We start from the raw sequence: 13725 nt of genomic DNA on the forward strand, positions 1-13725 counted from the left end.
GTACGTGCTGTGGCAAAAACAATTTGGGACTAGAATTGAATTCTATAACATTATTATCGTTTCAGATTTTCATTTTTAACAAGTTCTTTTATTTATTTTCTAAATAAAAATAACTAACACGTCTAATATTTTATCTGCTTTAGACACTAGAACTGGTACCCCTTTTTTCCTCCTAAAACTTGACTTCTAAATATTCCATAAGTTAAAGATAAATAGGTAAAAGCTTCTAATAATAATAGAAATTAATTTTCCAAGGAATTAGAAATAATTTTACACAAGCACAGCTGTTGAAATGAACTCCTCGCCCAAAATTGATATATTCATACTAACTGTAGTAGAAACTACCAAAACACGAAAAACAAAATTATCTAATAACTGACCCTATTTTTGTTCAATAATTGACACTCGCAGGACAAAATTTGTAGTGTAATGTAATACATGTACTTGCAACACATGATTTCTAAGCCTGGATCACTGACTTCAGACTCAAGCAATTTTATATATCAATGTTGACATTAATTCCATAGATCCATACCACCATTTCCAAATCAATCTACTTGATGCTGAATACGTCGTGAACTTTGTTCTCTTCCTTAATGCACGATCCAACCGCATGAATCTTTCATTTCATGTTTCTATTTTGTGGCGGTTACATGTCACAAAATCATTTACCTCAACGAATTATAGTACAGTCAAACCTCTGCTCTTCGAATTTTCTTATTCTGTTTGTCCTGTGCCCGGTATTTCTCACGTCTTTCCTCTCTCCGGCGCTTCTTCGACAACTGCTCGTCTTTTGCTCTCTCTGCTTCTAGCTCTTTCCTTTTCTTCTCTTCCTTAAGCTTTCGCTTTTTCATCTGCAAGAGGCTCAGAAGATAGAGCATGTCAGAAGACATGCAACAGCAGTGCTTTAAAATGAAAAAAAAATAAAAAATTGTGCCACGTCATAACAATGTCACTTATTATGAATGGTATTGCTAAAGAACTCCGGAAGAAAAAGACTCCAGGTACAATGAAACTACAACTTAGTCAACTGGAAATCAATTTCTCAAGAAGTCAGTAAAAGTGGTTAGTAATTAAGACCTACTAACCATTGATACCTTGAAGCAACAAAAGGAAAAGTGATAAACCGTCAAGAGTAATAATTGAGTTTTAAAAATTACATATTAATCCAGTATATCCAGAGGACGGTAGCCATTAATTAAACTACAAAGCCATTGGCTAGTGCTGGCTTTCTTTGAATTTTGAGTGTGAGCTATAATGTGTTTGAAGTTAATTCATCCTCAATTTTAAAAAGACTTCAAATCCAATAAAATGGAACAAAAATATTTTTAAGCAATGGAATATAGTTCCAAGCCAAGTTGCTCAGTGTGCTTAGAAATCTGGAATAGAAATTCAATCAGCTGACATATTTACCTTCTCGCTATTTATTAACTGGAGATGTTGAACAAGAGCATGAACTTTGCGCTCTCGAGGTTCCATGACAACACCCCTTCCCCTTCTCTCTTCAAGTAAGGGCTTCTTTCGCTTGGGTATATCCTTGGGTTTTGATGCAAAGGGAAGACTTTCTTGAAGAGACTTGGGAATCACCAATGGATTGAACTTTCTAGGTTTTCTTTCAATTTTCTGGCAGAAGATGAGAATGAAAATAAGTAGACAAACTACAAAACAATATGGGCAAAGAAACGTCTCAATGCACAGCAGGAAGGGAAAGCATCCATCAGTACCAAACTAGAACACATACCTTGTAAAGTGAATCTTTATTTACAGGAACAGGAAGATTGTGTTCTCTTCTCAATTCTGCAACAGTCCTCATTCCTTTCCAGGTCTTTTCACGAGGCTGCAATGCAGTTGTCAATGGATTATAAAACTGAGGAACTTCAACTTGAGTCCATGCACGCAGGAAAACAATGTCACTCATCAGGATTTTATCCTCAAAAGTGCACCTAGCAATTCCTTCCTTAGTTTGCCCACCCTTCTTTTTTGCTTGATTACCTATTTCTTCTTTTGCGGCCTGCCAGATCAATACGTAACATAGGACAAAATATATGGTAAGTTATACGTATCCAACTGCTGTAACTACCAAAACAAACCATCACTATAATGTATGTCACTATCTCAACGTGACAATAAACGGACCTTCTTGACCTGGCCCCTAATCCCACTGACTGTTCGAATAGCTGCACCTTCAAACCGAGCTACTTCAAGATCCGAAGTAAACATGTCCTTGATAAGTGCTGTCTTCTTGAATATCTTGCATGGATAACCAACCAATTTGATTTTCTTCACTATCCTTGCTGCATGATTAAACTCAAGCACAACTGCAGTGGCAGTAATCCTAAATGTTGCCTGATAAACAGAATACATCCTCTCAGAAACTAAGCAAAACAATAACATAGAAAGAAAAGAAAAGGAATAAACTACAAAAGTAAAGATCCCATGAGTTGGCAAGACCTAAGAAGGATTATTTAACAGAAAGATATGTAGCACCAGACCTGATTGTTTGCTAAATTCTGAACAGCTACAACCCCAGTGTTGGGAGGAGCAAGAGGGCCCCAAAACATAGCAAGGCAATGCATGTGTTCTGGAGTGTACTTAAGCATACGATGCCTTCCATTGCTATCCTCAATGGCATAAACTGGGGTTGTCTGGTAACGCCTCCATCCAACAGATACAATGATTGGATCTCTAGTCTTCAAAACTTTCTTGTGCCACCTGTGCCGCTTTAACCTTGTCTGGAAACAAATAGAAAACAAATCTCAAAAGTTAAAATTTCAATCAACTTCTAAAAATAAACTCAAGGCTGCTATTACTAAACGTGTTTTAGAGCCCAAAGTTTCATTTTTTACATGAACAGCCCTTTACATTCCATTCTTTGCATATAGGAGGTCCATGTTATCATCCTAGTAAACAATTATAAATAGACACTATTCAAAACATAAATAGTACAAGAAACATTCATTTTGAAACTCTACCAAGTTTTTCTACGCTAACAGTTAATTCGTCACCTGTCCTTGGATTATTGCATTAAACAATCTGGACTAATAAAAATCCCAACCAATTTACTTTTAAAGAAAATATTAGTTTTATTGACCTTAAAGTGTTAATAACACTAGAGAACTTAAACATTATTAGGAATTATACTTCAAAAAATTTCACTGACCTGCATATATCCAACATTTTCCTCCCCTATACCAACCCCTCCAACCAATATTGGATGGTAGGGATCAAAGTATTCAACCATCTCGCAAGGAACATCATCAATCTCCAATCTTAGGTATGTCCCTGTTCGGAACCCTTCTATCTCCAATCGGGTATCTTCATCAAGATCATTGAGTTCAGCTATATTCCTTTGTTTCTGGAGTTCAATCTCCTCCTTCAACTGGCAAAAACCAACACTTATTAGCCAGCCATAATAGAATGTGGTAGTTGACACGTAATGTTAGCAATTTACCTTGTCAAAATAGCTACTTTCATTAGCTTGACCACGATGGAACTTGCGTTCACTTTCATTATCAGTGTCTTCTTCTGGTGACCCAGGGTCTTTGTCAAATGTAAACAACGGAATTAAGGTAACAAATTATAGAACTATATTGCACCCAACAATATGCTTTTAATTCAATGAGTCAGCATCACACAAAGTAGTACATTTGATCAATGAGTCAGTGTGTTCACATTTCACATCATTATCATATCAATGGCTGAGACATTAGATCCATAACATTACCAAAAAGTGTAGGGCAAAGGGTCTTAATCAAGCTTTCTACATAGTCCACTCATCACTGATTTGGGTTAGACCCTTAATCATGCGAAAGACATCAAGTTTTGGCAGGGATGGCTGAGACATTAGATACATAATATTACCCAGAAGTTTAAGGCAAAGGGCTTTTTTGAAGTTTTTTATGTAATCCATTCATCACTGATTGAGGTTAAACCCTTAATCATGTGAAAGACATCAAGTTTTGGCAGGGATGGAAGTAGACCATAACCCAAAGAGGTCCACCATTACGACAATTGCAAGAAATCATTATTTAAATATGGCATAAATTGGCAATTTATTTTCTAGTCCTATGGATATTTTTATTTCATGCCAGTGCATGTTGGAGGAAGCGTTGTTAACTCAGAAGCTAAGTATGGAATTTAAAGACGTGATTCTACCAAACTCAGAAGTCAAACCTTAAAGCAATAAATGAACATTCTTTTCAGATGAGGTCGTAGGTTACTAGAAGTAACAGTTCATGTTGCATAAGTATATGGAGAGAAAAAAAGGATATTGAGAGTCAAATTTTGCACGGAGAGCACGTTTCTTAAGCCTCCGCTCCTCAGCTTCCAAATCATCACCCTTTAGTGTTGTTGCTGCAAGAGCATCATCTGTCTGATTATTCTCATGTTTTTCTCCTGTTTCCAAATCTTCAAAGTCACCATAGACATCTTCATTTTCCCCTTCAGTATTTGCTGTTTGTAATGCATTTCTGAGTGCAGCTTTTGCCAAATTGCCAGACACAAAGCGGTTACGAATCTCCTCATCCCATCTCTGATGCACAAATTGTGTGCACTTGGAACAATCCTCAGTATTGACCACTCCATCATCATCCAATCCATCTCTCATGCTTTGCTATAGATTTTAAAGACAAAAAAGCACAACATGAATGCTTAGTTCATGTATGTAGCAAACAAGAACATATTTTGTGGGATAACAAAGTAAAAAATTTAAATAAGGGTTTCCAGAAAAAAACTAACATGTACATTTCAAATGTGATGTTTATAATTATCATCAAAGGAAAGAAACATTGATAGAAAATAACTACATAAGCAATTTGGTGCAAGTCCTGACAAGGTAGTAATTGACTAACCTTTTTCACTTCTTCTATAGGCTTAAAAAAGTCATCATCACTTTCCTCATCTCCACTATTATCATTCTCAGAGTTTGCTGTGGTTGAATTATTAGTAGATTCCCCATACACAAGTTGCATCAAGCTAGGAGCTTTCCGTGAAAGAGTTCTTTCTGCCAAAGACTCTTTCCACTTGGAAACATTACCCATGCCATTTTCTAAGAGAAAATCAAGAGAAGTCAGAAAAGATATCAAGAATCTAGCTTCAGATACAAACATTGATTGATTTACCATGACTACCTAGACCTAGTACTGAAAGTGGTATAACACACTGATACACCCAGACAAAAATGAAAAAGATATAAATTTTAACAATAATATGAGGAAAACTGCACCATTTGTGTCATCATTATCATTATCATTATCATCTTCCTCCTCTTCTTCTGAAGATCCTGAATCAGAAGATGCAAGATCATCACTTGCAGCTGCATCCTCGTCTCCTTCTGAATCCTATCAACAAAGTCAGTTTGAAATTGAGAGCGGCAGTAGAGCATTGTCAATGCAAACTGACAGAAATATCACATGAAACAAAAGGAAAAATAATTTTATTCAAACAGCAGTCAGTAATTCAATAAGTTTTAGCTTGGTTTTATTATTATTAATATTTATATTAGGGTTTTGTTAGGGGCTTCCCGCCCTTTTACTTTTCAGAACTATTGTCTCCTATAAATACAGTAGTAAGTTGTATTAGACTTTCTAAGTGAAAAATATAAGACTTTTCATCTTCTCTCAATTCTTCAAGTTGGTATCAAGAGCCCGACCTTTGTGTCTTCTTTGTCTATTGTGGGCGGCATTGTCTCTGTCATTTCTGTCGTTCGCTCCGCTGTCCGCCGTCGCCGCCGCTGTCCGCCGCCAAGCATCGCTTTCTCCGACGAAGTCAAGGGTTAAGTGCGCCTTGAGAAGCACAATCCAACCCTGGTGGTCTCGTCCTTCGAAGCCTCCGCACCAGCCACCACGCGCTGCTTCTTTCCGACCAGTCTTGGCCGCGTGTTCCACACGCGTCACCTTCCCGGTGTCGAAGTTGCATCGCGTCACTCCAGATCGTCTCGTCGGGGCTTCTTGAGTGTGTTTCGGTTCTTGTTTCTCCGTTTCGTTGGCTTGGGCTCATACCTAGGGTTTCCTCCTTCACGTTTTTGAAACCTTGAGTCCCATTTCTTCTCACAGTTTTAAAATGGCCTCTTCTACTGGAATTAATTCCTCTTTATCTGCTACCCCTATCATTACATCTACAAAACTGAATTGGAAAAATTATTTATCATGGTCCTCTGCTGTGGAATTGTGGTTTCTTGGTCAAGGACACCACAATCACCTTGAACAAGATATTTCTATAGTTCCAGATGAAGAAAAATCTCAGTGGCAGAAATTAGACTTTCAGTTATGTGTTGTTTTGTGGCAATCGATTGAGCAAGAGGTTCGAGATATCTTGAGATCCTATAAGATATGCTTCTCTTTTTGGAAAAGGGCCCAAGATATTTTTGCTAATGATGTACAACGTCTTTTCGATGCAACCCAAAGAGCAACTTCTCTCAAACAAGTCAACCATGATATGGTTTCCCATAAAGCAAAAGCTCGGGCTGCGGTAGAAGAGTTAAAGAACTTCTTTGTAGCTGATTCATTAGAAAATCTCAACAAAAAGCTTGACAAGTTTTACATGGTCCTAATTTTGAAAAGTTTACACCCTGATTTTGATCATGTACGTGATCAAGTTTTAGCTGGTGATCAAATCCCGTCGATGGATGCCTTAGTTACTCGACTCCTTCGGGTACCTACATTGGTAAAAGACGAGAATTTAAGTGATGCTATTGAAACATCAGCAGTGGTGACACCATGAGGAAGAGGAGGTAGGAGCAACCGTGGAGGACGTGGTGGTCGAAGTGGACGTCCTCAATGCTCATATTGTAGAGAATGGGTCATACCCAAGATAAATTTTATTCCTTACATGGCTTTCCAGACAAAGTTGCTCGTGTCTAAATCTGATAATTCAGAATCTATAACTTTTGATGAAGAGTACCAAGAGTTTTTGAGGTACAAGTCTGAGAAATCTTCTAATCATGGCCAATCCTCCTCAATGTCAAATGTGTCAACTGCCTGCATCTCTCAATCTGTGAAAGGTAATATAGTACATGGGTTCTTGACTCAGGTGTCTCAGATCATATCTCTGGTAACATCCATTCATTTTCTTCCATGTCCTCTCCAAAAACTCCTTATTTCATTACTGTTGCCAATGGATCCAAAGTTGCATCTCAGGGGATTGGAAAAGTTTCCCTATCTCCTTCCCTAAAATTGAATTTTGTTTTGTATATTCCTCATATTCCTTACAATTTAATCTCTTTGAGTCAATTAACTCGTTCCTTAAATTGTTTTGTAACCTTTTATGCTAATTCCTTTGTTATACAGGAACATGGTACAGGTTGTCTGATTGGAGAAGGACATGAGGCACGAGGACTTTATTTCTTAAAACCTAACTCCTCAATTTCCTGTTTTGCAACTTCATCCCCAAAACTTTTGCATGATCGGTTGGGCCACCCAAGCTTATCCAAGTTGAAGATGATGGTTCCAAGTCTCAAACACATTTAAGTCTTAGATTGTGAGTCTTGTCAGTTAGGAAAACATGTTAGATCTTCCTATCCTAAAAAGTCTGAGACGCGATGTAATTTTGCCTTTTCAACTATTCACTTTGATATTTGGGGACCAAGTCGTGTTACTTCTTTTGGTTTTAATTATTTTGTAACCTTCATTGATGATTCTCTCGATGTACTTGGGTTTATTTAATGAAAGAGAAATCTGAACTTTTGGCGATATTTGTGTCTTTCTTTAATGAAATTAAGAACCAATTTGGGAAGACAATTAAAATCCTCAGAAGTGATAATGCTAAGGATTACTTTTTTGCATCATTTTCTTCATTCTTATCTTCCCAAGGAATTTTACACCAGTCAACATGTCCCCACACTCCACAACAAAATGGCATTGCAGAGAGAAAGAATAGACATCTCATTGAAACTGCACGCTCCCTGATGTTGAATACTAATGTTCTTGTTCATCATTGGGGTGATGCAGTCCTTACTGCCTGTTTTCTGATCAATAGGATGCCTTCTTCCTCTCTTGAGAATAAAGTCCCTTACTCTGTCATTTTTCCAAATGACCCTCTTTACCATGTCTCCTCTTATATTTGGGTGTACTTGTTTTGTTCATAATGTTTCTCCAGGTCTTGATAAACTCTCTGCAAAAGCTTATTAAGTGTGTCTTTTTGGGATACTCTCGCCTTCAGAAAGGGTATAAATGTTATTCTCCCTCAACCAAGAGGTATTATATGTCTGCTGATGTCACATTCTTTGAGGATACACCGTTTTTCTTGTCCTCCATGGAGGATCGTTCATCTGCTCAACAAATGTTTCCTCTACCATCATGTGATCCCTTGGTTACTCCTGCTTCTTTACCTCAAACTCAAAATGCAAATGACATTGTTCCTCCACCTCTTCTCACATATCAGCGTCGAACACGACCTCAAACTCAGAACACTGAAGATCCTCGAGACTCAGATCCTCCTGCATCAGATTCCCAAACCATGGATCCTTCATCCTCTTCACCCTCTCTTGACTCAGATAATAATTGGCCTATTGCCCTTCGGAAAGGTATTCGCTCTACTCGTAATCCTTATCCTGTTTATAATTTTTTGAGTTATCATTGTTTGTCTCCTCCATGTTTCTCTTTTGTTTCTTCCTTATCTTCCATTAAGGTTCCTAATAATGTTCATGAGGCACTTGGTCATTCAGGATGGCGACAAGCCATGGTTGATGAAATGCAGGCACTTGAACACAATGGCACTTGGGACCTTGTTCCTCTTCCTCCTGGTAAGAAGCATGTTGGTTGTAGATGGGTCTATGCTATTAAGGTTGGTCCCACTGGTGAAATTGATCGTCTCAAAGCTCGTTTAGTAGCTAAGGGATATACTCAAGTCTATGGCCTCGACTATTGCGATACCTTTTCTCCTGTGGCTAAAACCAGTACTGTTTGTATTTTGCTTACTATGGCTGCCATCCGTCAATGGCCCCTTTACCAGTTGGACATTAAAAGATATACATGGAGCAACCTCCTGGGTTTGTTGCTCAAGGGGAGTCTGGGTTAGTTTGTAAATTACATCGTTCCCTCTATGGCTTGAAGCAATCACCTCGAGCTTGGTTTGGTAAATTTAGTCGGGTTGTGCAGAATTTTGGATTGAAACGATGTGAGGCGGATCATTCAGTATTTTATAGTCACTCTTCTCCTGATAAATGTGTTTATCTTATGGTCTATGTTGATGATATTGTCATTACAGGAAATGACGTCACTAGAATTGCTCAATTAAAGAATCATTTGTTCAACCACTTTGAAACCAAAGATCTGGGTCGACTAAAATATTTCCTTGGTATTGAAGTGGCAAAAACAAAGGAAGGTGTCATCATTTCACAAAGAAAATATGCTCTTGATATTTTGGAGGAAACAGGCCTGACAAATTGCAAGCCTATTGATAGTCCTATGGACTCAAATAAAAAGTTAATGAAAGACCAAGGTGAACTTTTCTTGTTGGAAAACTTATCTATCTTACCATAACAAGACCTGATATTTCTTATCCGGTGGGAGTTGAGTCAATTTATGCAAAATCCACATGTTGATCATTGGAATGCAGTGATTCGCATTCTCATATATGTGAAAGGGAACCCAAGACAGGGATTGTTGTATGAGGATAAGGGAAGCACTCAAGTTGAGAGATATTGTGATGCAGATTGGGCTGGTTGTCCAATTGACAAAAGATCTACCGCAGGATATTGTGTTTTACTTGGAGGGAAACTTGTATCTTGGAAAAGTAAGAAACAAAGTGTTGTTGCTCGATGTAGTGTTGAAGCTGAGTATCGATCTATGGCTCTAACTACATGTGAACTTGTGTAGATTAGACAACTCTTTCAAGAGTTGAAATTTTGTGAAAATGAGCAGCTGAAGTTGTACTGTGACAATCAAGTCACCCTTCACATTGCCTCCAATCCAGTGTTTCATGAAAGAACAAAACACATAGAGATTGATTGTCATTTTATTAGAGAGAAGTTATTGTCAAAGGATCTTGTTACTAAGTTTGTCAACTCTAAATGAACAACTCGCAGACATTCTGATCAAATCTCTAAGGGGGTCTAGAATTCAATTTATATGTTTCAAGCTTGATGCATATGATCTATATGCTCCAGCTTGAGGGGGAGTGTTGAAGTATAGTGCCTTTATTATTATTAATATTTATGTTAGGGCTTTGTTAGGGGCTTCCCGCCCTTATACTTTTCAGAACTATTGTCTCCTATAGATACAGTAGTAAGTTGTATTAGGCTTTCTAAGTGAAAAATATAAGACTTTTCATCTTCTCTCAACTCTTCAAGTGTCAACAATTTGATATAGTGTAAGCTTGACCTCATATAAGCAAGATTCGTGGGATTAAAAAAAATGAAAAGAGAATGACCATAACACAAGCTATCATATTTCCCTTATGTTAGGTATGAGTTGTGCGACTCAAAAAACAAATAAAATTGCTTAAAGCTTACCATCACATCACTTTGATCAATATCATTTCCAAATATCGCTCTCCGCCTACGTCTTCCATCATGAAACTCAATATGTTCTTGTATTTGGTCTCCATTCAAAGCATTGCTATTTGGTGAATCTTCATTGTCAGAATCAGAGGCTTCACTCTCTTTCATGGTGTCCTCTTCATCCTGATCAGATGATTCTGAACCATCTGAATCCTTTGTGTTTATAGCAGCTTCATTATGTTCTACATCTTTGTTTTCACCATGTGAGTCAGTCAGAGCTTCTGATGACACTTTACGCTTTTCACCAAAAAAACTGATAGAGCTGTTCTCCAGCTTTTCATTGATTGAGTATTTGGTATTCTGCAGGGATTTCACTAAAAGCTCTCCTACATCTCTGTCCTTTCCTGTTAGAAGCATATTAGATAAAAGTTTAATAAAATAAAATATTGAACAAGGAAGAAATAATCAGATAAGCAAAAACAAAAACACTATTGAAGTTTGCACACTAAAACCTGAAAGTATAACAGGTAATAGTGTTAGAATGATGTAGGTAGAAAATGACTACCATAGATAACTGATGTCATATGATTGCAATACGATACAGTGATAAAAGTTACAAACCAGCTGAATAACTCAACTTTCTAACAGAGGAACCACCACCATATGATCATAATATGATTTCACAGACAATGATAAAATAATTGAAATATATTTTGATGACAATGGATAAAATACATGAATGAAAGGAAACTAAAAAGAACCTTTGCTTGTCATAGCAGAGCTTTCACCATCAACTTTTGAGAATTGAACAAGGTGGTCGTTAATATTTATGTATACAGCATCTTTGTCATACAAAAGATCCCCAAGTCCAGACATAGGAGCATAGAATAATTTTTCCTTATCCCGCAGGCCTTTCTTTTTTGCAGCAGATGGGAGAGGACAAGGATCCGGTAAAGCAGTAATAGCAGTTAAACTATAATCACCCACTCCTGCTATGTGTACCTAATTTCCAAAATCCAAAACAATGGTAGACTACCAATATTTGAGAACACATAAACATAATACTTTAATTACAATCTGATAACTATATTTCTCTAAGCAGATAGTATAAGATGATTAAACACTTCTAGCATACACCAAATTAAAATATTAAAACAGTGAATAACTGGATTCCTTTTCATGTAACATATACATTCAAATCACTTGTGGAGAAAGGAAAGAGCTTTTTCAGCATTTCAGGGGGAAATGGTTACATTATAGTGCATAAGTAGAAAATAAATAGTAAATTAGATGTTTGAAAAACATGTATAAAATAAATGAAGATGTTTTGAAATTAAATTTAAGCAAAATTAGCACAAAATTTTAGATACGCAAATATTAGGATTTAAGATCACAATTATATTTAATTTTTTTCCCCTTCAACTAATTGGTTATCAATCAGTATTCTGAGATAAAACCAACGACAAAGCATGAATTTGTTCAAGTCAAGGCAAATAATAGTGAACGTTGAGCTAACTATGAGATGAGGAATCACCTAAAGTATCAATTAAGGACCCTATCCCTGGTGCATTCTACCAAAATTCTAAATTCTAATGAATTTAATTTCAGGAAAAGGAAATAATACAGTAGAACTGCTAAACACACCTTATTGCCCTTTTTCAAATTACATCCTCTAAGATAACCATAAAGGGTGACTTTTCTGTCACATTTATCATTTGCATGCACTTTTTCAGGAGGAGTGATGTCTTCAAAACGGTCAACTAAAACATAGGGGTGGGAAGTTCGCCAAGATAAAGGATGAAACTTCATGACTGATATAAATCTAGCAAGATTGTGCACCTCCCGCTTAACATACCTGTTAAATTAAGAACTATTGGTATTCAAAAGAAAAACTACTAACAAAGCTTAGCAAACACTGTTGGATATTAACTTGCACAAGTAAAAGAACAAATTTTATGGTAACAAAACAGATTTCTTCTGACAACTTACTTTCCATGAATTAGGCCTGATAAGTAAAATAGTTTAGCACCATCATATATCTCCGTCCAGAAACGGTGTTTAAGTCTTTGTTTTGTTTTCCTCAACTTTTTCACATCCTTGAATTTATCAAGATGGGTGAGAACCCCCATGACCTTTGGGAACCCATGAACTTGCAATATATTTAGGAACTCAAAGGTTTCCTACAAAAGAAGTAAAATATCAAAAAACAACATCCTTAATTGATAAAACCAATGCCAAGACAAATTCATCAAAATCCCACAATAGCTACACTACAAATGGACAACCCTATCATCATTCGCAAGCAACTCACCATTTCAAAACCATAACTCCCATCTATGAGAAGTAGCGCTAGATCTGCAAACTTTGCCGCGTCTATCATGCCATTGATATCATTCGGGCATTCCACAAACTGAACCCGCCTTTGCTTTCCTGACAGGTGAAACAAAAACCATGGTTAACCAAGTGCAGAGAACTAGTGAAACACACGAGTAAATTTACAGATAGAGGCAATGTGTATAAAAATAATCACAAACCTGAGACAATAGTAATTGGACCTCGAACATCGGGCAAATTATGTTTCGTGTAATGCTTAACCAAAGATTTAATCAACAGTGACTTCCCAACCTGGTATCAAACCAAACACACGAAACAGCACCGGACAACATTAACAACTAAGTGCACTGAGTCCAGTTAAATTATAGTGAAAGATAAGAAAATACTAAGAACCTGAGGAGGACCCTGCACAACGACGACGTATGGAGCGGGTTCGCCGTAGGAGCGGTCAATGATGGGAGCGTGAAGGCGGCGCTGCTCTTTCTCCACGGCACGTGATTGCAACCTTTTGGCTTTGTTGGAGGAAGAATACGCGAATGCCTTAGGGTTTTGGTTTTTTTGATCCTCTCCTCCAGCATCCTGATTCTGCTTCTTCTTGGTGGATTTGGAACCGGATTGGCGATTCCTATGAGGCCTGTTAGATTGATCGGCGTCGTTGACTGCCATTGACAGAGGTGGCAGAACTCTGTCTCCACTGTTTGGTGAGGTTTAGGGTTTATCAACTTCGTTTTCAGAACGGTAATGGCGGCAACGCCATGTTTTGTACGATGCCCCGAAAACCTACTAGTTGTTTTTATATTTATTTAATTAATTTAAGTGATGTGATTACCCTTATGTTCAAAAAATAAAATTAAAAAAGTTAAAAAACAAAATACAAATCATAATATTTGTTTATGATATCGTAATAAAATGTGCAAATGTTGATAACAAAAAGTATGTTAAATACAGTTAAA

General features: G+C 37.1%; 1 protein-coding gene across 1 annotated transcript; it reads right to left on the minus strand.

Moving 5' to 3' along the window:
• Positions 1 to 287: 287 nt before the first annotated feature.
• On the minus strand, positions 288 to 13548 carry LOC124823138 (P-loop containing nucleoside triphosphate hydrolases superfamily protein). Its single transcript, XM_088109267.1, has 17 exons — positions 13166 to 13548; positions 12973 to 13063; positions 12750 to 12868; positions 12428 to 12618; positions 12083 to 12293; positions 11200 to 11440; positions 10451 to 10842; positions 5225 to 5339; positions 4851 to 5047; positions 4270 to 4612; positions 3452 to 3549; positions 3161 to 3379; positions 2493 to 2732; positions 2137 to 2346; positions 1742 to 2011; positions 1414 to 1623; positions 288 to 854 (listed from the first exon to the last, which is right to left on the minus strand). Exons 1-17 carry the CDS (start codon positions 13436 to 13438, stop codon positions 693 to 695), a joined length of 3582 nt encoding a protein of 1193 aa, XP_087965393.1. The 5' UTR covers positions 13439 to 13548; the 3' UTR covers positions 288 to 692.
• Between the last annotated feature and the right edge of the window lie 177 nt (positions 13549 to 13725).

This window comes from Vigna umbellata, chromosome 3 (genome assembly GCF_029865625.1).
Source record: "Vigna umbellata cultivar VRB3 chromosome 3, Vumbellata_1.0, whole genome shotgun sequence".
Classification (NCBI taxonomy): Eukaryota; Viridiplantae; Streptophyta; class Magnoliopsida; order Fabales; family Fabaceae; genus Vigna; species Vigna umbellata.